Raw genomic sequence first — 27,593 nt, 5'->3', positions numbered from 1 at the left:
AAATACCAAAACCAAACCAAACCCCTCAGTCATGTTTACAGAATTCAATGTTGTCAGCTTTGACAATATAAAAAGCTAGATGACAGAAGTTGGGAGGTTAACAGTGGGAATGAGGGCTAAAAGAAAAGTCTATTTTCTCATCTAGCAAAGTACTAATCAAGACATATTGTCTCTAGTTCATGGAACAAAATACAAAGGTGTTAAATAAATTCCAAAAGTTAACCAATAAACTTAACTGTATTAGAAGCAGAAAGAGAGTTTGGTATAAATGATCTAAATTCTTATCTGTCACAGAGGATATCAGTATGTAATGTCTAAAACTGATAATTTTAAAAATGCCCACATATTATTTAGATATGAAGATAACAATGGGAAGAAATAACTGAAAGTGGGTGCTGAAAGTAAGAGTGGGAGTGGGAATGTGTGGGGCAGTGCAAACTCTTGCTTTTTATAAGTCCTTCCATATGATTTGATTTTACTATAACATGCATGTATTACTTCTATTTTAAAATAATATTTTTTAAATAAAATGAACTTTAAGGAAAAAAAAAATTAGTTTTAAAAAGCAAAAAACAAAAATCATCCAAAAATCAAAGCAACACTCTTATCCATGACTCCCCTCCCCACCAAATTTCCTTGTCCTTCCAGAACTATTGCAGCAGAATATAATATAGTTTGGGAAACCCTGCAGTTTCTCTTCTGCCTCTCCCTTAAAAGCAGCCCCTGCTCCAAACTGGAATGTTAGCCCAAACATGGCATATCTACTCTCATCTCCTTACATCTCAACAGGCCTGGAAAGTCCAGATCTCCACCAATTGGGATCCTCCCTACTCTTTAAAGCTTAACTGAATAATTCCACCTCTTCCTAAATGTTTTTAGAGTCCCCTCATAGAATACCTCTCCCTCCTCAAGGGCTTCCATAAGTACTCATTCATGCCTCCAATTATGAATGACATTTACATACACTTTGCATATATTATAAACCTACGATTATATACATTATTTAGGTGAATATTTCATGCCCCCAATCTTTTCACTACCAGTCTGAGATTTCTAATACTAATCTGTCACTCCCCTGCTACAAACCCTACTACAGCTTCCCATTGTTCATGGGATCAAAGATAAACTTCATTACCTGACTTCCAGCACTTCTTCCACTGCAATGGGTAATACTCTAAATCTATCCATACAACTTTGCTTAGGCAACTCTTCTGCTTGGAATATTCATTCTTTTTCCCACATGGTAAACAAGACTCAGTTCCAGTACCCCTTCCTCTATAAAAGCTTTCCTAATTCCTCCAACCTGCCCCACTCCAGGAAGAACCATCCAATATTTCCTATATGCTCACTTTGCCTCAACTAGACTTCTGTTTTATCACCTACCACACTTAGTGCACTTACCTGATTATTTGAGTCCCCAATTAAACTGAAAATTCCCAGAAGGGTAATTCCCCAGAACCTAGTACAGGGCCTGACATGCAGCAGGAATTCAAAATATATTTGTAGAATAAATGGATGGAAAAATGATGTGAGTGAATACAGCAAAGAACAAATGAATGAATAAATGCTCATATATCATATGCATGAATAAAAAAGTGAATAAGGTATGAGTTAGTGCATAAATAATGAATGAACAAATGATAAGTAGATGCATGAGAAAAATTAGCCAATAAGTGAATGAAAAATGCATATGCCAGTAAGGGCATGAGAATGAATTCCTACCTTCACATCTTGCTTCAAACCCACCAGAAAAATCTTAGCCCTGCTCTCCACCCATCTGAACCGCACACCACAGTGTTAACCTCTTTTAGATTGTAAGAAACAAAGACACACTCAAGTTAGTGATTGGGATTTATTAAAGCATTCACAAGGAAATAAGGAAGACAAGAACAGTTACACAGGCAGCCTTGCTGAAGAACAGAAACTTGAAAATGGTTCATGATCCAAAGCAGCTCTAGAGCCTGGCTTATCTCGTCACCCCCTCAGCTGCAGGCATCTGTTGCTACCTTCTCTAGTGCTTCCCAAAATGGTGACTCAACTACTTTATGGCTGTATTTATACTCCTCCTACTGCTACTGACTAACTTCTTTCCCTCATTGCTAGCCCATGGCTTCTGCTGCCTCCCAGCTCCTGCAGCTTTGAGGCTCTTGGGGCTTCAGTTCCTATTAATCCATGGCTTCTCTGCTGTAGCTTCTGCCTGCATTCTAACTCCTGCTGCCTCTTCCATTCCTGTTGCCTTGCTGCCACGTGGTTCCAGCTACTTCGTTGCTCTTGCAGTCTCATTGCTTCTGATGCCTCATGCATCTTGTCTCTTCAAGCCTTCTGCTGCTTCATGGATCTCACATGATCAGTTTTGGCTCATGTATTCTGTTCCTCAAGGCTCCTATTGTTTCATGGCTTCTACATCCTTTTGGCCCATTGTTGCCTTGCTGCTTCATGGCTTCAGTTAACTTGTGGTTCCATGATCTCATAATGTAAATATCTCATGACTTATGACTTTCAAAGCTTTCTCTTTGCTTTTGCTATTTAGTTTCTGGCTACCCCTCATCCACCACCACTTCTGCCTCATTAAATTCTAATTGTCCACTTCTTCTGAATACCTCATATTTAGGCTCCCTTGAAGATCTGATTGTTTCATGCATTTGCCATTAGAAACACACCACCTCTATGAGGCGGAATCCTTACACCAAGTCCACCTAATAGGCTTCTGGCTAGCCTAGAGATTGGCCGTCTTTAGTCAGGTACTACCCAAATCTAGCCATCTATGGCCAGGTCTGTGAGGTCACATGGTACAGAGCATGGCAACTTATGCTAAAGAAACCTCTTATAAAGGACTGAGGGCATGGCAGGTTTGCTGAGGGTTTCCAAAAGGGGGCAGTGTAATTGGCAAGCATCTTGTTTAGCCTATACAGTACATTGACCTTCATGGCTCAACCTAAGTCCCACATTCTCCCTGACCACCTCTGCCTGTCCTGATCTGCAATGGGACAGACCAAGACCGAGGCTCTAGAGGTGATGTGCAAAGGGAACTTGGGTTCCAGTTCTGGCTCCAACTCTTTCTAGCAGTGGAACCTTAGGAAGCTAATTCCCCTCTGAGGGCCTCAGGAAGGGGTTGGGCAGCCTCTCAGTTCCCTTGCAGGTCAACATTTTGGGCATCTCACTATATGTTATTGGATAAGGAATGAGTCTTACCTGGGAAAGCCCTCAAAAACATCTCTTGAGGTAGGAAAGAGGGAGTCAGAGTCATGGCTTGAAAGAGCCTCACTGTACATAGGAGGTGCTTAGCCAAGATTTATTGAACTGAATGAATGAATCAATGGCTGGGGTGGGAGAAGTGAGAGACCACAAAGCACACAGAATGTTGAACTGACTTGAGGAAGATGCTCCAGGTGCTGAGGAGGCTGGGGAGATTCTGATTCAGAGATGGATGAGGAGACAACTGGGATAGGGCAGGAATCTTGGCTATTCGTGGGTACTCATTCTATCCTCTCAGTCACCCTCCACATCCAATAATCAGTCATCAAGTCCAGTTCACCATCTGAACAGCTCACACCTTATCACTTCCACTCCATTCCTATTGCCCTTGCCCTACAGCAGGCTTCTTGGTCTCTCCTAACTAATCACCCTGTCTTCATTCTTTTCTCACAAATGCATTCATTCATTCATTCAAATATTTTATTAGGTGCCTATTTTGTCAGGCACTGTTGCTTTCTGCAAGGGATGTACTGGCAAGCAAATATCCCCAGACTCATCCTTGTGGTGCATACAGGTTATTTAGAGCAAAATAAGGAAATATAATAGAGTGCAAGAAGTTGAATAACAGGGAAACTTACATGCACAGGTGCATCCAGCATGAATATCTAATCCATTTTCACCCCAGCTGGCTAGCCAGAAACAAGGTAATTCATATCTAGAGTGCCCTCTGCTTAAAAATAGTTTCATGGTTTCCCTACTACCTTCAAACTACGGGCCCCAGTCTGCAGCATACTAGTCATAAGACCTTTAAAAGCATTTAAGAAAATTAAATTTGGTGAAACTGTTTAGAGGTTGGGACCCAGAATGGCCCATGGGTTTCCTGTGTACAGTTTGGAAACCACACTGACCCACCAAACTCCAGCTTTCCTTACCCCAGGGATCTTTATTCTTCAGTATTCCTGAATTGCTTTGCTGTTTCTTGCCTTCAGGACTTTGTGCATACATACTGTTTCCACTACCTGGGATTCCCTTTTACTTCCTTTTAATTCCTACCAGTCAGTCCCTCAAGTCTCATTCAGGTGTCACCACCTAACTAGAGGATGCCTTCATTGCATTTACCTAAGCTAGATGCCCCTCCTGTACTTCTATTAAGAGAACTGATCACCAATGGTTAATGGCCATCTTATGAATTCCCCCGTCCCCCAACTAGATAGTCAACTCCTCAAAGGCAGAAAAATGATTTGACTCATCTTTTTGTTTCTGGTGCACCATACTGATTCCCAGAATGAAGCACACAATTAAAGGAAGATACTATTGTGGAGTACTCATAACTCCTTAAACCAAGGCAAGTGTATCCAGGGTATAAGGGAGTCAACTTGGTTCCTCCAACAAGCCCTAGGGATTCTACTTGGAACCAGCTTGCTCTTAGAAAAACACCATGGTGTCCACCCTCCTCTGAGCACAGTCTTCACTGACGTGTACTGCCTTGCAGTGACAGGAGGTGCTGGGGGACAAGAGGGGAGAGCAGCAGGCAAGCACTAAGATCCAAATGGAACTCTAGGATCTGTCACTAAACCACTGGAACCTCACCCACCCCCTTTGGACATAAGTCTTTGAAGCTCCTTTGTAGCACATGTGTGACAGGGCCTTAGCCCTTTCTATCCTGCGAGGTAGGGGCTAGTTACCCAGGTTATTTTCCACACCTACTGAATCAGATTTCCAGAGGCGGGACCAAAGCAATTTATTTTTAAAGAGCTCCACAATCCTTTGGATGTGGGGGTGCAGCAGGGAGCTGCCGCTTTTCATTAAAGCCCTTCTGTACTATTATCACCTGTGTATATATTGCTTTGATTTAAAAAGGGAAAGCTTCACAAATAAGTACAGCCAAGATTGATAACTACCTTTATAGTGGAAAAAGCACTAGAATGAATTGGAAGACCTGGGTTCAAGCTCACACTGTTATCTGGTAAGTGACGGAAGCACAAACCCTTTTAGGGTCTCAGTCTTCTCATCTGCAAAGCAGGGAGAATAGTAATCACTACCTTTAAAAAGCTGTGGTGATCTAGATATGCCAGCTAAATTGCTTCAAATATATTTTACATAATCTTCCTTCACTTATGCAATGTAGGTGTTTATTTATCTCCTTTTTTTGGTCAGGGCTGTGGATCAAACCCTGGGCCTTGTACATGCTAAGCAAGAGCTCTACCTCTAAACTACCCCAGCCCCATCCTATTTATCTCCTTTTATAAAATGAGGAAACTGAGGCTCAGTGAGGATCTAACTTGCCCAAGTTTCTACGGCTAGGATTTGAACCAGGTCTGACCCCCGAACTGTGCCAGCATTAGCCAAATTATGGCACATGTACCACTGGTGGTATGTGACTTCTTTGGTTGAACACAATTTTTTTTTGTTTAGATAGTCATGCCTTTTAATACGTATTAGAAAAATACATAATTAGCATATCAAACCAGTGACTTCATGGATATCACTACTTAGAATGAAACTGATGTAGATAACAATGTTAGACCTCAGATCACCTCAGGAAAAATACTTAGTAAATAGTACAGGAGGGCAATTTGGAAATATCTATCAGACACAAATATATAAATATCCTATGACTCTGCAATTCCACTTCTAGGAATCAACCCAGGTAAACTTTCAGACACACAGACACACATTCACACAGATACAGGGATGCTCCTATGTAGTATTTTGTAATAGCAAAATTTGAACAATCTTAATGTCCATCATAAGAGAAATGGGTAAATAAAATGTGGTAGAGTCATATGATGGCAATCTATACAGCAATTATAGAGGATGAATTGAGCTACACTTAGCAACATGCACAGATTTCAAAAACATTGTTAAGCAAAGAAATGGAGAACAATTCAATATAGCATTTGCATTAGACACAATATTTTCAGTGAATTCATATATGTATGTAAAAATATTAAAACAAAGTCTAGATGGAAGCATAAAAAACATAACAGCAGTTATGAGGGGAAAGAATAGGAAAGGGAGTAGTTATAGTTGAATGAGGCTACTTTTATCTGCAACAATCTAATTTCTTTAAGAGAATGGATTCATGCATTACTTTTGTAGTTAGAACTCTGGTGGGGGGGCAGCTGGGACTTAAACCCAGGGCCCTGCACATGCTAAGCATGTACTCTACCACTAAACTACACCCCCAGTTGATTTAATTTTTAAAAAACAAAAAAGCAAGACATGATCAGGATAAGAAAAGTATGATAATGTACGTGAATGAGTGAAGAAAGCTGAACTCATTGCACCAGGCTTTGCTGCCTCTACAGTCCTGTCCTTATAGCTAATGAGGTTAGGTCCCAACAGGATCATCACATATTAGGCCCAGGCTACCTCTCCTCCTAGTTCCTCACAACGCAAATTGGGGCCCAAGCACCCAGTTATACATGGTTGAAGCTACAGGCTTTCTTAGGACCTCCACTTACTAGGTAAACCCTGTCATCTCCCTGGAACTTTCTCATTAACCAGAACACCTCCCAGATTTGGAGGTTCCTTCTGTCCCTAAAAGCCAGGATCAGAAGCCCTCAAGGGTCCAGGCATGAGAAGGCTTGTATTCTGAAGGGTCGGCACCTAGTTGGCTCCACATGGATAATGCCTCCAGTGAGGAGCTTGACATCATTAAATCCTATGAGGTAGGTAATATTATTAGCCCCATTTTACAGATGAGGGAACTGAGGCACAGAAAGGTCAAACAACTAGTAAGTGATGACGCGGGACCAGAACCCCTAACTGTCTGCCCTAGAGCCCATGTTCTGCTTCTAGTGCCTGACCAAATTCTACCAATTTGTCAAGGTCCAGCTCAAACATGATCTTCTCCAGGAAACCTAGAGGTGATCATCCTCTTCTCAAATTGGCTAACCACTGTAATTCATGAATCCACTACATCTCCTTACCAGGACAGAGATCATGTCAGATTTAAACTTAGTATTCTAAACATAGAGCCTGACAAATAGAGGGTGTTCAGTATGTGTCTGATGAATATATGAACGTATGAATAAGTGAATGAGGGCAGTTTCCAGTGACTGCCTAAGACTCCTATGAGGTACCAAGTACCTTTGCCCAGCTCTGGGGTGCTGTCATCCTAAGGTCTCTTGGAATCAAATTCAGCCTAGGCTCTTTCTAAAACAGGTCTCCAATATCTTTTATTATTTTGCAAACACACCCACATGCACACAAGCAAACATACATAAACACACATACATACCCACACACTCAGTGGGCCAGGGACCCAAGGGACCCATGATTAATGGGTGATGGGTGGGGTGGTCTGGGAGGGGGTGGTATGGACAGATGGCCCTGTTCAGCTCAGCTTAGCACCTCCTTCCAGAGACCAGGATGCTCCCTGTAGCTCAAGAATTTTTGCTCCAGACCTAACATCACCTCTGTTCCTCTTCGTGCTTGATAGCAGTGCCTAAATCCCATGATTACACCAAACAGGACCAGGAGGGAGGGGATGGTTGGGTGCCAAATATCCAGATTGGTAGAGGGGAAGTTTATGAATCCAGAAAGGGCAGGAGGGTAGAACTACTGCTACTGCTCATTGGGGTTGGGGTTGGCATCTGGGTACTTGGTGAGGTCGAAGGTCAGGACTTTGCTGATCACACAGTCCCCTTGCTGAAGGAGGAGGGAGAAAAAGAAAAATAAAATTGTAAGGAGAGAATTAAGAGGGGTCTAGCGCCCCAGGACCAGGGGCCTCAAACCCTCCTCCCTACATATCTGCCCATAGCCCAGGCAATGTTTCTCTGTGTTGAGACAATGTGCTCAGTCCCATGTGCCTTCTCTCCCTGCCTGTTTTTGCACTCTCCTCCTTTCTCCACTGTCTGGCTGCCTCTTCCTGGCCTTTCCACCTGTCCCCAAATGCAACAGCCTTGCCCAACTGGGCTGGCTAAGCCTCCAGGGCAGGGCTCCAAGGAGCCCAGATGGCCGTGCAGGACTTGATTCCCTATGCTCCCCCGCCCCTTGCCCCTCCACTGTAGCCTTCCCTTCCTGCCCTGGGGAGTCAGGCAGAGAGTGGGACTGGCTCCTGAGCCAGACCCGCCCTACCTCAGGATAGACTCCAATGAGGCTCTCAGCCTTGGTGTAGAACTCCTCCTTGAGAGAGATGACGATGGCCTGGAAGTTGCAAGTCGACTGCTCCTTGATATAATTTGCCACCTGTGTGGGGGGAGGCGCCGGGCACTTAGCAGGGCTCAAGCCCTAACACTCCCCTGTGTTTTCCAGTCAGAACCAGTAGGTGGGCGGGGAGGGGTTGGGGATGGAGCAGGGCAGGAAGAGAGGCTGAGAGAAGGCAACTGACTACCACATTGAGGATAACCCAGGGCCCAGCCTCCCGGGCACAGAGAGCAGGCTGCAGGAACGGCTAAGGCACACTCAGGAATTGCTCCCTGAAACCCAGCCCCGACCTGGGGGGGCTCCCTCCCAGGCCCCACCTTCCTTGCACCCACCTTGCCAATGTTGGTGTTATCCAAGGCAGCATCGATCTCATCCAGGACGAAGAAGGGGGCTGGCTTGTAGCTGGGAGGGAACCAGTAGGTGAGCTGACACTGAGGGGAAGTGGGTGGCAAGGCACGGTGGGACAGCCCCAAGGCCCATCAACCAGGTCAGCTTCCCCTTTCAATTCGTCAGAAATTAAAAAACCCAGGTCTTAATGTTGCCTGAGCCCCTAAAAGCCAATACATCAATGGAGCCCTCCTCTGCACCCAGCCCTGTGCCCCAGAATCCTGGAGAACCACGAAAAATAGGGTCCTCTCAGGAGCTTCCAGGCTGGCTGGGGGATGGAGCTGTCCTCCTCTCTGGTCTTACTGACCAAGCTATCCAGAGGTCCACCCCATCCCAACACACCATGCTCTGCCATGCCTCCTTGCCTCTGCACATGCAGCACACTTGGTCTAGAATGCCTGCTGGTCTCCCTATATAACTCATCCTTTATACTGCTCCTGAAGTGTTATTTGCCCTCAAAAGCCTTCCCTGGCCCACCCACACCTTCCCCCGGACTGGGTTAGGTGTCTCTCCTCTATGTATCTACAGCACCCACGCTCACCCAGTTACAACACTTAGCACATTGTTTATGTGTCTGCCTTCCACTAGTCTGTGAGCATCTCTAGGCCAGAGACCATGTCTGACTCATCTGTGTCCCCAATCCCTCCACAGGGTCTGGCACAGAGAAGCACTAAAGAAATGTTCACGGCATGACGCTGTATAATCAAGCACTAAGTTATGTAGGGGTCAGACTCAAGTACTACTGGTGTTCAGGAGAGGGAGGTCAGGGTATGCCACAGTGGTCAAACAGGGATTCCTAGAGGAAGGGGAGGAGAATGAGGAGGTATGAAGGTGTGGAAGGTGACAGTCAAGCTAGATTTTCACAGAAAGGGCTTATTAGCCAGCAACCAGGTTAGCAAAAGCCTGAAGGTGGGACTGAATACATGCAGGGGCCAGTGACAACATGCTTAGTGGATGAGGGTGGATGGGGAAGACAGGTCCAGGAAAACCAAGGCCAGATATGCTGTAGTAGACATGGAAACAGGGATGCAATCCAGATGCCACCAGAATATTTTCACCTCTGCAGATCTTTGCATATCCTTGGGCCCCAGAGCCTCTGGGGGCCTCAGTTTAGTCTCTCCACCAACTGCCCTGGGGGCAGAGCCTTACCTGTGGATGGCAAAGAGTAGGGCCAGAGCTGCCACTGTCTTCTCCCCCCCTGACAAGTTATCCATAGGCCGGAAGCGTTTGCCAGGAGCTACACAGTTGTAGTTGATACCATCCAAGTAGGGCTCCTCAGGATTCTCAGGGCCCAAGAATGCCTAAGGGAAGGCAGATGGGTCAGGATAGGTAGAAAGACAGGGACCCTAAAGGGGAAGGGCAACTGAAGATGGCAGAAGCTGGCTGGGTAAAGGGCTCCAGCCTACCTGGGCACTGCTGTTACGAGACAGAGCCTTGTAGATCTCATCAATGTTAGTAGCCACAGATTCAAAACAAGCATTGAAACGGTCAAATCGCTCCTTCTTAATCTGTTCAAAAGCCTGTTTGGCCTTCTTTGCTCGCTTTCGGGCTGCCTCAAATTCTGCCGGAAGGAAGGACAGACAACTCCTCAGTGCCCTGGGTTCTGCCAGGGTTGAGGACCACACCCTGGCAAGAATGATCTGAAAATGACTATCCAGAAAAGGAACATTTCACAGAGGAAGAGGAATGCCTGAAGAAGGCCTCATAATGATCTGTATCCTGTGGGCTGGCTGCTGGACAGTCTAAAGGAAGAAACATGGATTCCTCCCTGGACTCTACTGTCAACCAGCTGGTGACCTTTAGCAGGTCATTTAACCTTCTAAAAAGCAAGTAAGATAACCTCCCCAGTTTAGGGTATCTGGGAGTTTTAAATAAGGAAAACATGCCAAAACAGAAGCTGTTGTGATACAACAGTAGGCCCTTAGAATACCTGCAGCCTTCTGTCCTTACTGAAGGCCCCAAAAGAAATGCAAACCTTACCATCTGAGGTCTCCTGGAACTTGTCTCGGACACTTTCCAGCTTTTCCATGGCCTTCATGTTAGGGGCAGCAATTCGCTGAAGCACACTCTGCTGCTCATTCAGTTTCTGCTGCAGTGTGTTCATTTCCTGCTTGATTTCCTCCTCAGCCTGGGCATCCTGTAACCCCAGGCCCAGCAATATTAAGGAGGCCCTGGTCCCAATGCTGGGACCCCCTCAGAGATGATGAACTCAGTGGGGCCTGGGCACCTGCTCCTGTGTAGAAGGCAAGTTCTTCTCCAGCTTGGCTCCTTTCACCTGATCCTGCCCATGTTAATTGTTCCTGCCATCCCTGGAAATTACAGGCTGAAGCGGCTTTTTCATCTCTAGCCCTTCCCCCAGGCCCTGTCAAATCCTCTGTCTCTGGAAAAGCAGCTGATGGTGCCCTTCTCTGGCTCTCAGCCCATGCCATGAGCCAGTACCATTCTAGGATGACCTACAGGCCCCCCCACAGGCTGCTCTGGACTCCTTCAGCTCCACAACAACTAAGACAACTCACATTTTCTGCTTAGATCACTACATCTGAGCAAATTTTACTTGTTTGACTTTAGGTCTTATAGTTATTGTAATATATGTCTGCGTTTTTGCCTTTCTGCCACTTTTAATCAATAACTATTTACTGAATGCCTACCAAGTGCTAGGCGCTGGGGCTTTCAGGATCTATGACCCTAGTTCTTATGTTCACAGAGTTCAGGGGCTAATAGTGGACACATGTAACTAAACAATCAGAATTCTAAAGGATTAATGCAAAACAATGATAGGGAGATAATGCTGAATCAGCACAAAAGAAGGGCCCCTAACTCAGGCTCTGGGGTCAGGCTAAGCAAAGGCCTACAGGATGAATGGGTGAGGACAGAGAGAAGGAACAATTTTTGAGACTGAGAGCAAAGGCAAAAGCTGGAAGGGTTATTAAAAATATTATTATTAAAAATAATTCAAGAGTAATTAACTTTAATAAATTCAAAAGCAAACAAAAAAATCAACATGGCAATAGTAGCAATATGTATGTGCATGCTTGAGCATGTTCATGAATTCATACAAATGTGTTGAGGAAGAGCACAGGAAGAGAAGCCAGATAGGCAAGTGGAAGCCAGATTACAAAAGGTCTTATAAGGTTTAGACATTATCCTAAGAGAGGCCACAAATGATTTAAATATTTACATTTTAGAAAGCCCTTTTGAACACTGCTATACACTGCTGTGAAGTGGTCTCCAGGATAGGCTTTTAAGTAAAGTATGAAAAGTGCATAACAGTCTATTATCTTTTATCTAAGAGAATGGGTAAGGTATATGAATAGATCTGCATGCAAATATATTTGTATTTTAAGCATATAAGCACAAGAAAAGGATAATCCAAAAACGAATTAAAAGGTGATTTATTGAAAAAAGAGAGGTAAAGGGACAGGAATATAAACTAGAGCTCATCCCATGTACCTTGCTTTATTTTTTGTGGTACTGGGGATTGAATCCAGGGTGCTCTACCACTGAGCTAAACCCCCTTTATTTTATATATATATATATTTTTTTTTTTGAAAGTCTCACTAAGTCACCCAAGCTGGCCTTGAAATTGTGATCCTCCTGCCTTAGCTTCATAAGTCATTGGGATTACAGGCATGTACCACTGCACCCAGCCCATGTATTTTTTTGTACTTTTGGTTTTAGAACCACATGAAGATGTCATACAATTATAAAAGTATCACTCTAAAGATTACTCATCAATGAAGAAGGTTTATGTACATGTTTAGCACTAAAGGACCTGGCAATTGACACTTTAACTATGAGATCAAATTCGGTGTCACTAATAATGGGCAAACTGTGATACAATACATTTCTTAGTAAGATGCAACATGAAGTGTACTGCATCACAAATGCAATGCTCTTACAAAAAAAATTAACCTAAATTCACTGAGTCTACAGACTAGACCAAGGTTCCAATTTATAGGAGATATCAGGGTTGAAAGAGCAGGTTAAAGAGGAAAGGAAACCAACATATCCAAGATAACTCACAGACTCTGAAAGATCATGCCATGATTAAAAGGTGAAGAGACTGTTTCATATTAAAAGCAACTAAAGAGATATAATAACCAAAATCAATTCATAAATCTTGACTGAATCCTAATTTAAAAAGAATAGATTACAAAAAGACAATTTTTGGACCACCCAGAGAAATTCAAACATAAGCTGAATAGTAAATATGAAATAATTATTCATTTTTAGGTACAATATGGAATTGTGATTATGTAGGAGAATCCCTTATTTTCTGTATAGCAAAAGTATTTAGGGTTGAAATATCATGACATTTGTACTTCATTCAAAAGACTTAGGAAAAGAAAAGGTGTATAGTGGGGTGAGAGGGAGAGAAAGAAGAGCGAGAAAAAGCAAATGTGGTAAAATATTCATTGGTGAATCTAAAGTGAAAGGTGTTTGGGTATTCGCTGTTCTATTCTTTCAACTTTTCTATAGGTTTGAAACATTTCACAATTGAAGAAGGGAAAAAATAAACTAAAATGCTAAAAAAATAATTCTTAAAAACAGAAAACAAAGAAACCTAACTTACATTAAGCTGGTTAAATACTCAAGAGAATTATTTTCAATCACATTAAAATATAGCAACATGACTACACATGCCCAATGAGCTTAGTGACAAAAGAACCTCAACAAAATCTTTAAACTATTTAAAACTACATTCAATAATCAAATTGTTACTAATAATATCTTATTGTGTTTTTTAAACTATTACATAGAGTAGGATACAGTAAATATGTTATTATGTTAGTGTTGCTAGGAACCAAGATTTCCAGTAAGAATAATTAGAGACTCAAACATAAAATCAATGATGTTAAACTATGAAAATTATAATTTCAATTGGAAATATCAAAATGAACTCAGGGTGCATTTTCCCTTCAAAATAAAAAATGCATTTAGTGGCCCAATCTAGTGAAAAGTTCTAGAAGCACTAACCAACCCAGCAGTCATGAGCATTCTAGTGTCCAGATGGTAGTTGCTAAATAATAACATTTCCCACTAAAAAAAGCCAGAGCTTCTTGAAGAAATGGCTCATTCCAGGTCTAGGCTGAGAAATGTAGAGATGAGCATGGACATATCAGGAAGCAAGGAAGATGACAAAGCTACAAGGGTTGCATCAAAATGATTCAGAAGCCAACTTGAATGCATTCCCACTGGCCAAAGATAGGATAATCTGAGCATCAAGGATAATAACCACAACAAACTGAAACATACTAAATGTGTTTAAATTCATAATGATACAAAAACAACTCAGTGGACAAATCTTAAGAATATTAAGGAACCAATTCACTATTTTACAAACTGATGAATAAAGGGAAAGAACTGAGCACATATCTTACCTTTCCTAAACAAACTACTTCAGGGTTACCAAATAATGAGAATTATGTCTCTATGTATTATGGCTAATAACAAAGGAATGATAGACTAAGACTACCATTTAGCAACCCCCAATTAATTAAAGGATCCAAGCAATCATCTTCATGGCTGCAAACTACACAAATGACCCACAACCAGACATTACTGACAGAAGTAACACGAACACCTGTGAAGGAGTCACAACCACAACAAATAAGCCAAACCCAGAAGTCTAATCAAGTCTCTATATCTGTGTGGTCCAAAGAGGTACCACTAGCCATGAAACTACTGAGCATGTGAAATATGGCTAGCATGATGGAGGAACTGAAGTTCTAATTTTATGGAATTTTAGCTCATTTACATTGAAAACCAGATAGTTCAGTTACTGGAAAATTTTTAAGTATATTTGGAACAACTTGGGTATATGGGTCTCCTTTTTCAACTGTAAATTTTAGGAAATCTAAATACAGATCAAGTATTTCTGAGGCTATTTTAGCATCTGAACTGAGATGTGCTGTAAGTGTTAAAATACATACTGGATTTTGAAGATAGTACAAAAAAAGATTGTCAAATATCTCATCAATAATTTTTAAAGCCGGCTGTGCTAATTGGTACATTCCTATAGTCCCCACTACTCAGGAGGTTGAGGCACGAAGATCACTTGAGACCAGGAGTTAAAGGCCAGCCTGGGCAACATAATTAGACCTTTTCTCAAAAATATAATCATGATATTTTTTATACTGGTCACATACTGAAATGATACTTTTGGATATACTAATTTAAATATTATAGTATTAAAATTACTTTTACTCTTTTCTTTTTACTTTCTAAAATATGGCTACTAGAAAATTTAAAATTGCACATGAAGTCACATGTTCTTTCTATTGAACAGCACTGATTTATAGAACTGAGTGCATTCCCACTAGCCAAAAATGGGATAGCATGAGCCCTACCCACTTACAGGAACTATAGGGAACAGTAGAACTATCTTTGTTTTGCTTTGAGAAGACAGTTTAAACATTACTGGATGTAATCAGCAAACTACAGAGTGTGGAAAATCCTTCAGGAGAAATGAGTCAATTTTTTCAATAACAACAAAGAAAAATAAAAATGGATACAGGGGATCCCATAGACTAAACAGACTTAAGAAATATATCAAATGATGGTTTTATCAATCCTCCTTATCTATCCATCCATGAAACAAATTATTTGAATCCCAATTCAAGAAGGCAAACTATGACAGAATGTGAATGTGTATGCAACAAGTTGGTACATGTGATACCAATCATCATATCAAGGAAATATTATTTTAATTTTTTTGTGGTGATAGGAATTAAACATAGGGCTTCAAGCCTGTTAGGCAAATGCTGTATCACTGAGCTATATCTGCAGCTAGGAATTATTATTTTAGAACAATGGTAATGATTCTAATTATTTTGAAAGATTTTTTTTCTGTTTCAAAGATAAAATCTACAATATTAACAAATGAAATGATATAATATATAGGATTTACAACAGAGTATATTGAGGTGAAGAAGAAACAATTTTGGCAATGAGCTGATGGTTGTTGAAACTAGTAATAGTACATGAGGGAGCATTTTATTTTTTTATTTTTGCATGTGAAATTTTCAATAAAAATCTAAAAATAAAAAAGATAAATTTGTAGTGGCTCCCACTGGCCAAGAATGGGACAATATGAACATCAAGAAGAAAAATGACTTCCAATGAATCAAAACATCAATCACATCTTAAGCAGTTTATAATGAATATAAATTAAAAACCTCATTGGTCACCTTTGAAGATTACAAGGGTAACCAATTCATCATTCTGAAAGCTGGAAAACAAAACAAAAGGATTACATATTTATTTATCCTATCTTTCCTGTACTAACTGTTCAGTAGTTCCCTGTTATCCAGAGTGGATGTATTTCAAGACCCTCAGTGGATACCTGAAACCACAGAAAGTAATGAATGCCATGGTCTATGTTTTTTTTCCCTTAAATATACACATCTCTCTCTCTCTCTCTCTCTCTCTCTCTCTCTCTCTCTCTCTCTCTCTCTATATATATATATATATATATATATATATATATATATAATCTATGACAGAAAATTAAGCACAGTAAGAGAGTAACGATAAAAAGAATTATAGCAATACACTATGACAAATATTATGGAAATATAGTCTCTTTCTCAAAATATTTTATTGAACTATACTCACCCTTCTCTTCTTGTGATGATGTGATATGATACAATGCCTATATAAGATTAAGTGGAGCTAATGTGTGGGCACATAGGCAGCCGTAAGCTACTACATTAAAGTTACTTGATACCACCACAGTTGATTTGATAACTAAGATGCCCAAGTAACTAATGAAGGGGGAGTAGCATATGCAGTATGGATATGCTGGACAAAGAAATAATTCATGTCCCCAGGGATGTAGCAGAAAGGCAAGAGATTTCATCATGCTATTCAGAATGGCACACAACTCAGAACTTTTTGTTTATTTGTGGAATTTTCTATTTTAATATTTTTGGACTGCAGTTGACCATTAATAACTCAAACTTTATAAGGTGAAACCAGGGATGTTCATGGCGGGGGGGGTTGTACTTTATTTCAAGGGAACAGTTGATGTGGCAAAATTCTTCTTAGAATTGCTAGACACAGTGGTGCATGCTTATAATCCCAACTTTTCAGGAGGCTGAGGCAAAAAGATCATAAGTTCCAGACCAGGCTGGGCAACTTAGTAAGACTGTCTCTCAAAATAAAAATTAAAAAGGGTTAGAGATTCGGATGTGTAGTGGAGCACCACTGGGTTCAGTCCCCAATACCTAAATAAACAAATAAATAAATAAATCCCACAAATAAATCAAAGAATGATTAATGAAAGAATTAGACTATCCTTTTACAACCCTTAACAGATTTAGGCAATGACTGTCAACATCTGCTAAAACCAATTTGCTAAAAGGTACTGGGGACTTCTATAAAAATGGATCACCCAAAACTAATGATTATGTTTTTCTTTTTAAAAAATTTGTATTATGTAAATTATCAAATATATACAAAACCTTGGAGAATATAATGAAACCCATGTACCTATTGCTCAGTTCCAACAACTACCAACTCATGCCCAATACTCTGTTACCTATACTGCCCAACTCCAAAATAATCAATTGAATCAAAGCAAATCCAAGTCATTCATTTCATTCTCAAATACTTTAGTATGTATCTCTAAAACAGGGATTCTAAACCTCAGGCGTATATTGATATTTTAGGTTAGAATATTTGTTGGGGGCTATTCTATGTAAGATTTCAGCAGCATCCTTGGCATCTACCCACTAGATGCTAAGAGTAATCCCTGCCCAAGCCATGACAAGTGGGTTTGAAAAGAGTGTCTCATACATTGTCAAATGTCTCCTGGGGGCAAAATACTCACCTAAACAATGAGAATCACTGTTGTAAGAGATAAGTATTTTTTAAAAAATGAAACCACAATACCATTATCATAACCTAAAAAAATTAACAATTCTCTAACTTTAAAAACATCTGGTCAGTGTTCAATTTGCCCTGTTTTATAAATTATTTTTATAGGTTTTCCAAAGCTGATTCCAAATACAGTGCAATTACCTAATACGTCTCTTAAGCTCCCTTACCTTCTAAGTTCCCTCTTCCCTCTCTTCAATGAATTCAAGTAAGGTGCACACATTTCAATGGGTTGATTAGTCTCTTAGTCTGTAACAGCTTCCCCTCCCTCTTTTCTTTCATTTATGGATGAAATCAGATCTTTTCCCCTTAGTTTCTCATATGTAATCCCAGCTACTCAGGAATTTGAGACTGGAAGATCACTTGAGCCCAAGTTTGAGGCCAGCCTCAGCAACACTGCAAGACCCTGTCTCAAAAATAAATATATAAAAACAAAAACAAATTTCCCATAATTTAGATTTGGTGAATGTATCCCTGTGCTTTTATTTCATAGGTTCATCTGGCATTCAGTGTTTCTTACACAATCAGCCCTCAGCATCCTCTGCTTTGACCAAACATGGATCAAAAATACTTTTTAAGCTGGTTGTGGAGGTACAAATTGTTATCCCAGCAACTTGGGAGGCTGTTAGGAGGATAACAAATTTAAGGCCAGCAATTTAGTGAGATCATGCCCCCCCACACACACAAAAAAAAGGCCTGCCTGATGCAGCATAATGGTAAAGTGCTTCTGAGTTTAATTCCCAGTACCAAAAAAAAATTTTTTAAATGTGCCTATACTGAACATGTACAGACTTTATGTCATTATTCCCTAACACTAGTGTAACAAATACTTACATTGTATTAGGTATTGTAAGTAATCTAGAGATGATTTCAAGTATAAGTTATATGTATGCAAATATAGCATTTTCTATAAGGGACTTGGGCATCCATGGACTTTGGTATCCTTGTGGGTGAGACAGATTTCCTGGAACCAGACTGAGAGAAAAAGAGCATGTGCATGAACTCACACACAGATTAGCACACAAGACAAGTGAGTACACCATGACAACAAATATCTATGATGTGATACAAAAGGAAGTTCACAATTACACAGCACTACCTATGATACATTCTTGCCCCCTCCCCCTAAAAAAGAAAGGACTTTTTTTTTTTCAGTACCAGGGATTTAACTCAGGGTCTTGTGTATGCTAGGCAAGCACTCTACCACTGAGCTATATCCCCAGTCTTGCACCCCACAAGACTGGAGATATAGCTCAGTGGTATCAAAATCAAATCAAAACCTAAATTTATCTACCAGTTTATAGGAAACATGGGGAATGAAGAACATGTTAAGTAACATTATGGGGACATAATCAGCCAAATCCAGAATGTGGAAAATTCTAAAAGATCAATGACCCAGTTTCTTCCATAAATAAATAGGAAAAAAAAAGAACAAAGGATAGAAAAATGTTATAGACTAGTGACAACCAATTTTAACATATGGACCTCTCAATTTGATTCTGACTTGAACACATAAACTGAGAAAAAAGTGGGAGGGACTTTTCATGGAAGTCTAAACACTAACTGAATATTAGATTATTACAGAGTAATTCCTCTTTTTTAGGTATGCTGCTGTGGTTAAGAGTCCTCGTATTCTAGACACACTTGCTGAAGTAATTATGGATACAATAATGTCTGGAATTTGCTTTAAAATAGTCCAATGGTGGTGGTGGTATAAAAAAAATGAGACTGACCATATGTTGCTAACTGTTGAAGCTGGGTGATGGGTGCCTGGCATTCATTATAGCATTCTCCTTACTTCTATATATGTTTGGAAATTTGCATAAAGTTTTTTTTTTTAATCAAGTCCCTCTGGATAATGTGATATGGATTGGAAAGCATAGGAAATTATTTAGGAGGCTCCTTTAAGAATGTGTGAGATGAAGGTGGCATGCCCTAGAGAAGATGTTGCAAATGTAAAAAATAATTTAATATGTTTAGGAGGCAGAATCAATAGGACTTGATACGTAAAATGAGAGAGGGAGGAGTCAAGCATGAGGCTCAGATTTCTGGAAGAGCATGTAGGATAAGGGACAGATCTGGGAGGAAGGCTGGAGTTTGATGTAACCTGTGGGACCTAGCATAGAGATAGCAGCTGAAGCATGAGGAAGGAAAGAAACACCCACGATGATATAATGCCACATGAGGAGGGTACCCAGGACATAACAGTGCGGAACACCTGAGGCCAGTCTGTTACTGTACAGGAGCCTTTTGTCTGTGTATCTAAGCTCTGCCATGTATATATGTGAAATAGGGTAACTAGCAGCAAACATGTATACAAGCAACTGGGGGTCAAGGGTAAGAGATGCACATGTGTCTATTTGTACATGAGGGAGAGACCTTGGCTCACAGCTCAATCCTCCTTTCTTGTTAGCTCTCTCCTTTCCAGTCATGGTCTCAACAGGCTCCAAGATGGGCTGACCCATTCTCTCTAGACAGCTGGGAAGATACTCCCCACTCCCATGTTTGATCCTCACCTTCAGATCCTCACACAGGTCACCGTAGTCGATTTCAATGAGGGCTTCTCGAGCATAGATACTGGAAGTTCTCTGGGAACCACTCACTGATTCCTCCCCTTGGGAGCTACCCTGTGATGGTGAGAGAGAGAGTGTCAAATGGAGCAGATTGGCCTTTCTAGTGGAAGGCAAAGGGCTCCTTTGCAGCTTCCAATGTCTTTGAGGAAGCACCTCCTAGGAAGGCACTGGGGAAGAACCAAAAGAGACTTTACAGGCAAAAAGACTTGAATTTTCATAATAGGGATCTACCTCTTACTAACAGTGTGATCCTCAGCAAGTCATGACCTTGGATGCTGAGCTTCTTCATCTGTAATGTGGGCTTTTCTTTGGGACAAAGCCTGCCTCACAGGACTGTGGTTAGGATTAGAGGTAATTATGTCACATGTTACCATGATGCCCAGAACATTTCTAGAGTTCAAAATATTTTACTGAATTGAACTGACATGCTACTTGGGAAGAGGAAGGAAGAAAGACATGTAGGACAGAGGTACATAACCCAGTCAAAGATATGTATGAACCTCCTACCTCTTCTTGGTTAATATTTCCCACCCACTAGCTACAAATCTTCACTTCCAATGGATAAAATGCCTTGGCTCCTTTATTGCCTTAACGTCACTCCCCTTCCTGTAACTAAGCTTCCTCCCCTCTGCATTGCTGATGTCCCTTAGCCAACCCTCTCCTGGCCAAAATCCCTTACTGCAGCTAAGCCTCAGGTCTCCCAGTTTCCCATCTTCCTTTGCTCTTTGCTAATGTCCCTCATTTCCCACTCCTACAAAATCCATCACCTGCTGGAGCCAAACTAACTTATGTCCCTAAGATTAATGGATTACTTCATCCTTTCCTGGCTCAACTTTCTCACCACTCCCTGGCTTGCAGTTCTACTCCCAATTCATCTTTCCTCTCACGCCAAGGCCAATTTTTTTTGGTAGGTACTGGAAATTTAACACAGGGGCACTTGACCACCAAGCCATATACCCAGCCCTATTTTGTATTTTATTTAGAGACAGGATCTCACTAAGTTGCTTAGCACCTTGCTTTTTGCTGAGGCTGGCTTTGAGCTTACAATCCTCCTGCCTCAGTCTCCTGAGTTGCTGGGATTATAGGTGTGTGCCATCTCACCCAGCACAGTCATTTTTTTTAAAACCATACCTGCCTTCCCTTACCTCATCTCTCACACGTACATCCCTCTTTATGTCCCTCCCACCCTCTGCCCACCTGCCTCTGTCACCTGCCTTCTTGGCCACTCTCACCCCCATCCCTGGTAAATTTTGTTCACAGCCCATTACCACCAGCCATAATACTCACCTCTTCCTGACTAATATCATCCATAGTGCCCTTTGACAGCGGCAACTTGATGTCTTGCATCTTGCAGGCCTGTAGCAAATTGTGGCGATCACTGCGCTTCTGTTCAAGTTTGGTCTCAATGGCTGTTACCTCCTTCTGTAAATGAGTCATTTCCCTAAAAAGGTCCAGGGAGGTAAGTAAGACCCAGATCTGGCAGGCTTCCTCTTCTAACTACTCCTCCCTCCCTATCCCTGAGCCCACTCACTTGTTGGCACCCCCAAGTTTCTTCCGAATTTCCTCCATCTCATGATTCTTGTCATTCACTTCTGACTTCTTGGCCAGGTGCTGATTCTTCAGGTCTTGTAGTTGGGCCATGGTCTCATCTATGATCTTCATATGTCTTTGCTCTTCCTGGTCCCAGCATGGAACAGGATAAGACATGAAGGTTTTCCCATCTCACTGTGGGATCTTCTCTTGCCCCACCCTTCCCAACAGGCAGTTTGTTGGAGCCACTCATCAATGAGCTTTGCTTTCACACCCCTGTAACCTCTTAGCATTCTATATCTTATTTGGTTGCCCTCCCACAAAATCCCAATTACCTAAGTTACCCACTATAGACAAGTTTTGTCAAAGTATGGAAATTGTGGTATATACGTGTATTAAGAATTGTAATGCCAAAAAAAAAGAGTACATGTATAATGGCATGAGTTGGCGTGAACATACTTTATATACAGAGATATGAAAAATTGTGTTCTATATGTGTAATAAGGATTGCAATGCATTCCACTGTTGTCGTGTATTTAAAAAAAAAATAAGAATAAAGGCGAAGGGGAGTACTCCTTAATCCCACCAGCCAGAGATAACCAATTAATATTTTAGTATATTTTCCCCAGCATTATTTATAAACAGCTTTACATAGTTGAGATTAGATTGTAATTAGAAGTCTGCATTCTGACAATGTTATATTTGAGCTATTTTTATAAATCAAAAATTTGTCATGTATAATATTACATGTTTTGTAAAAACCCACACAAACAATACTACGTATTTCTAAGAGTACTCATATATGAATGTACATATATTTAAGCAAATCCTAAAAGGTCTTGAAGAATGCAAACTATTCTGGGCTTACCTCTGCAAAGAATAAGGGGACTAGGATTGAGGGTGGTCAGCCAAAGGAGAATTGTAACCTTACTTATAATGTTCTAATTTTGTATTGGAAGATTTTTTTTTTCATTTTAAGAAGTCATATAAAGGAGACATATCTGCAACTAATAAACATACATAGAGGAAATATAAAAACAAATGTGGTAACATGTTCATGACTGGTGAAGCTTGGGGATAAGCAGATGGAAGTTCTTTGACATTTGGCCTTTCTTATCCTTAGTTCTACATCCAACCAAAAATATTTGGAAAAAATAATTGTCTCTACTGAATGTGTATAGACATTTTTCTTGTTATTATTCCCTAAACGCTAAAGTATAACTATTTGCATAGTATTACATTATATTACATATTATAAATAATATATAATTTAAAGCATACAGAATATATATGTGAGTTAGACAAAAATAATACTGTTTTATACAAATGATTTGAGCATCCTCACATTTTGGTGTCTTTGAAGGAGGGTCCTAGAACCAATCCTCCACAAATATTGAGAGAATCATTGTATTATTCCTGCAACTCTCTGCTAACCTGAAAATTATTTCAAAATAAGAAGTCTAGCCGGGTGCTGTGGCGCATGCCTGTCCTGTGATCCCAGCAGCTCTGGAGGCTGAGGCAGGAGGATTGAGAGTTTAAAGCCAGCCTCAGCAAAAGTGAGGCACTAAGTAACTCATTGAGACCCTGTTTCTAAATAAAATACAAAATGGGGCTGGGGATATGGCTCAGTGGTCAAGTGTCCCCGAGTTCAAGCCCCAATACCCTCCCCAAAAAGAAAAAAGTCCAAAACTCACATAAACACGTTATCCTGCATCATCCAGATATGAATCTAGTCCTGCCCTAGGATTTCACCACCCTATTGGCAATTGCATTTAAGATTCCAATGACAACAAAGAGAACTACTTTAATCACCAGGGGTTAATGAAAAAAACAAAGAATGATAAAACAGATATAGGTAGACAAAAGTAAAACGATATGTTCAAATCAAGAGAAGACCATACCATATCAGGAGGGAATACTGTAAGGAACAAAAGTTTTATGGTAACTCAAAGAAGGATGTAGGAAAATGAGAGTCATCACAGAGTACACATTGACACAGGCATGCCAAAGAACTAAGGTATAGTAGCCACTAGAAAAAAATCACTATGAAGTGATGAGGTTTCAGCAAAACATCATCATCTGTTGCAAGGAATGAATGTAGTTAAATTTGGGGTCTGGAATCTTTGGGGATGTACTTGTCAGTTCAATCTTACACTATTAGTTCCTCTCCCTTGCCTTCTCTAGGCTCCCAGAGAGACTGCGACTAGACCAGCAGGTCTTAAGACCAAACCCAGTAGACAATGAGATGCTATACCTCTTATAGCCACTATGAACAAGTGACCGTAGGTAACATAAATACAGAATAGCTTAAGATGCTGGAACTCAAAGGTAAGGCCAAGTGTGATTCCCAGAATTAGCTGAAAGGGAGTACTAAAGGGAATGCCATGAAAGCTTATGCTGACAAAGCAGAAGATCTAAAGACTAAATATGAAATATGAAGAAACTGAACTCAGTTGCCAGACATGCAAATTCTGTGGGTGTGAAATAATGAGAAAAAACAATTAACCCAGTTCCTCAAGGTTCTTCAAGAAATGGCTCCAGCAGATTAGGGGCTTGAAACAATTATTGACCTTCCCTGAGAATTTTTTATTTGAGATCAATTAAAATATATTTGTTAAAGAACTTAAAATCAGCATTCTATAGTGCTGCAGTCTTATCAATGTTTACAGCAGCTCAATTCACAATAGCTAAACTATGGAACCAACCTAGGTGTCCTTCAACAGATGAATGGATAAAGAAGCTGTGATAGATATATACATAAACACATACATACACACACACACACACACACAGAACTATTACTCAGGCTTAAAGAAGAATGAAATTATGGCATTTGCCAGTAAATGGATGGAGCTGGAGAATATTATGCTAAGCAAAATAAGCCAATCTCAAAGAAACAAAAGCTGAATATTTTCTTGATATGCAGATGCTCATCCCCAATAAGGATAAACAGAGGTATTTTGGACTAGACAGGCGAATGTAAAGGGAGGGGAAGGGGCAGGAATGATATTAGAATGAATGACATTATTACCCTATGTGCATACATGATTACATGACCTGTGTAACTGTACATCATGTACAACCAGATGAATGAGAAGTTATACTCCATTTATGTATGATGTGTCAAAATGTATTCTGTCATGTATAACTAATTAGAACAAATTTTTTAAAAAACCTAAAAAATATATATTTGTTACTTTTTAAAAAATCTAAATTTTAATTTTATTTATTTATTTATTTAGGTACGGTGGATTGAACTCGGGGCCACCGAGCCATATCCCCAGCCCTATTTTATACTTTATTTAGAGACAGGGTCTCACCGAGTTGCTAAGCACCTCACAGTTGCTGAGGCTGGCTTTGAACTCGTGATACTCCTGCTTGAGCCTCCCGAGCCGCTGGGATTACAGGCGTGTGCCACCATGCCGGGCAATTTTATTCATTTTGCTAGTATTTATTTTGTAAGTTTTTCTTGGCTTTTGTTTTAAGTTTTCTAAGTATATATTTCAGTAACATCAAGGGTTTAAGGCAATATCTTAGAGGAGAGTTTTGCTTTAAAAGAGGTCTCTGTATTACTGAAATGTTAAAACCATTAAAGTACACACATACATCAATGTACCATGATGTGCCAAATTCCCACTTTCCAAGGGGCATGTAGGTAGTTAGCAATTTAGAACTATAAATTATGCTACTAATAAACATGAACCTGTTTGCACAAAGCTTTACCGTGATCTTGATGATCTCTTCAGGTATTACCAAGTTACAGGGTATAAATGTATTCTGAGTCCTCCTGATGGATGATGGCAAATTGTGTAAGAATACTGTTCTCCTGCACCATAGCTGGTACTGAGTATTCTTTTTTCGTTTTAAAATCTTGAGCAATAGACTAGAAACAAATTATACCCAAATGTTTCTAATTTAATTTGCATTTCTTTGATTTCTGGTAAGGATAAATTATTTGTATGTGTTCATGAGCTGTTAGAATCTCATTGTCTATGTTACTTACTCATTTTCCCCCTACTTGGATTTTGATGTTTTTCTTATTAATCTAGGTGAGAGGTGTATAAACTATGGACATACCCTTCTGTCATATTTATTCCAATTTTTCCTTTTTAACTTTCTCCTTCCTTACCTTCTTGAGTTTTTCTATCTCATTTTCATCCTTTTTTACTGTCTGTTCCCACATGTGTACTTTATCCTGGTCTTCCTTCAGTTGGTTCTTTTCAAAATCCAACTGGATGCCCAAGCGAGTCTTCTGATTTTCGAACTCCAAACTAAGGAGAGAGAGAGGAACTAGGCCCAGGGCTCAGGCCTCCACATTATTGCTAGATTTTAGTCACCATTATCTCATCCACTCACATGCACATAAAACTGTCTTCAAGTAAAAAACTATGCCAGGCGTGGTGGCACATGCCTGTAATCCCAGCAGCTCAGGAGGCTGAGGCAGAAGCATCACGAGTTCAAAGCCAGCCTGAGTAAAAGCAAAGCACTAAGCAACTCAGCGAGACGCTGTCTCTAAATAAAAAATAGGGCTGGGGATGTAGCTCAGTGGTTGGGTACCCCCACATGCCAAAAGTTAAAGAATGAAATTCCCCTGTGGACATGGCACAAAGTAGGGGAGACTAGGCCAAAACCCATTTATCACCCTTCAAACACTGAAGACTCCAGCATGTTTCCATTTTCCCGTGAGGGCATAAAAAGGTCCATCTGAACCCACCAGCTATGTTTAATTCTTATTTATTAAGCTTCTATGTACTTTACACATTTTCTTAAACCCTCTAATCGATAGCTCCACAGTAGGCATTATTATCCTAATTTTACAACAGAGAGAACAGGCTAAAAGGCCATACAGCTAGTAAATGGCACATATGAGATTGGAACCCAAGTCTAACACCAAACCTGGGCTCACTCCCATACACCATCATCACAATATAATGTAGTGAGTTTAGAGTATTGGTATCCCAATATTGCCATTTACTAGTAGTATGATCTCAGTCAAGTTATATTATATTCTCCATTCCTCAGATTCGGAAATAACAACAGTACTTACCTCAGAATTACTGAGAGATATTCTCAATGAGTTAAAGTCCTTAGAACTATGTCTGGCACACAGTAACTACTCAATAAATTTTAGTTATGCCGGGCAGGGTGGCACATAATCCCAGTGGCTCGAGAGGCTGAGGCAGGAGTATCACGAGTTCAAAGCCAGCCTCAGCAACTTGGCGAGGCACTAAGCAACTCAGCGAGACCCTGTCTTTAAATAAAATATAAAAAAGGGCTGGGGATGTAGCTCAGTGGTTAAGCACCCCTGAGTTCAATTCCCAATATAAAAAAAATTTTTTTTAAAGTTATCATTGCCAGGTATACTGACTATATTCAGCTCATCTTTGCTCAAGGGTTTTGATTATTTTCAGCATCCCAACCACTGCTGAAGATTTTAGAACCTCTTAAGGGGCAGAGCTTGGGTAGGACCATGGAGAAAATATTAGATTCTTATTATTGCCTGTCCCCCATCTTTTCAGAAACTAAGAGTATGTAACCATATATAGACACTAGCAGGCCAGGCAGGGCTAATAACTTTCAACTGCCCCTCCAATCCCCAATTGAGTGTGACAGATGCTGCCAGATGTCATGCTAGCAGCTTAAACCTATTAGTCACTATAATCCAAATGGAATGTAATTAACTCTATAATTTTGAGCCATGCAATTTTAAGTCTAATCTCCTAAGTATGACTCATAAAGTCCTCTGTGATCTGGCCCCTGCTGACCTCTCCACCACCCCCGCCTTTCTCCTGACCCTGTTTTTATGATTTAGACATTCAAAACTACTTAGTGTCCAGAACAAGGCATGCTCTCTCACACCTCCAAGCATGCTCT

General features: G+C 40.5%; 1 protein-coding gene across 5 annotated transcripts in view; it reads right to left on the bottom strand.

Annotated features, from left to right (window-relative positions):
* Window positions 1–27,593, bottom strand: part of Smc1a (structural maintenance of chromosomes 1A) — a 56,590-nt gene that overhangs the window by 9,634 nt on the left and 19,363 nt on the right. For 2 of the 5 annotated variants that reach the window (XR_006853434.2, XM_046452614.2), the window contains exons 16-22: window positions 25,849–25,990; window positions 21,721–21,866; window positions 21,477–21,630; window positions 20,133–20,243; window positions 10,717–10,873; window positions 10,143–10,297; window positions 9,886–10,037 (exon numbers count right to left, since the gene is read on the bottom strand). Coding sequence is in view for 4 of the 5 variants with exons in the window: in XM_046452614.2 (XP_046308570.1) it covers window positions 9,886–10,037; window positions 10,143–10,297; window positions 10,717–10,873; window positions 20,133–20,243; window positions 21,477–21,630; window positions 21,721–21,866; window positions 25,849–25,990 (1,017 nt within the window). In the remaining variant the exon portion in view is untranslated. Of the gene's footprint in view, window positions 1–3,250; window positions 7,852–8,280; window positions 8,392–8,681; window positions 8,752–9,885; window positions 10,038–10,142; window positions 10,298–10,716; window positions 10,874–20,132; window positions 20,244–21,476; window positions 21,631–21,720; window positions 21,867–25,848; window positions 25,991–27,593 lie in introns of those variants that run through there. The other 3 variants (XM_046452613.2, XM_046452616.2, XM_058582044.1) reach the window with 3 other exon arrangements.

Source organism: Marmota monax, unplaced genomic scaffold, assembly GCF_021218885.2.
Source record: "Marmota monax isolate L192 unplaced genomic scaffold, Marmota_monax_Labrador192_F-V1.1 WCK01_AAM20220418_F8-fsc00223, whole genome shotgun sequence".
NCBI lineage: Eukaryota > Metazoa > Chordata > Mammalia > Rodentia > Sciuridae > Marmota > Marmota monax.
This window is presented reverse-complemented; position numbering and strand designations above follow the sequence as displayed.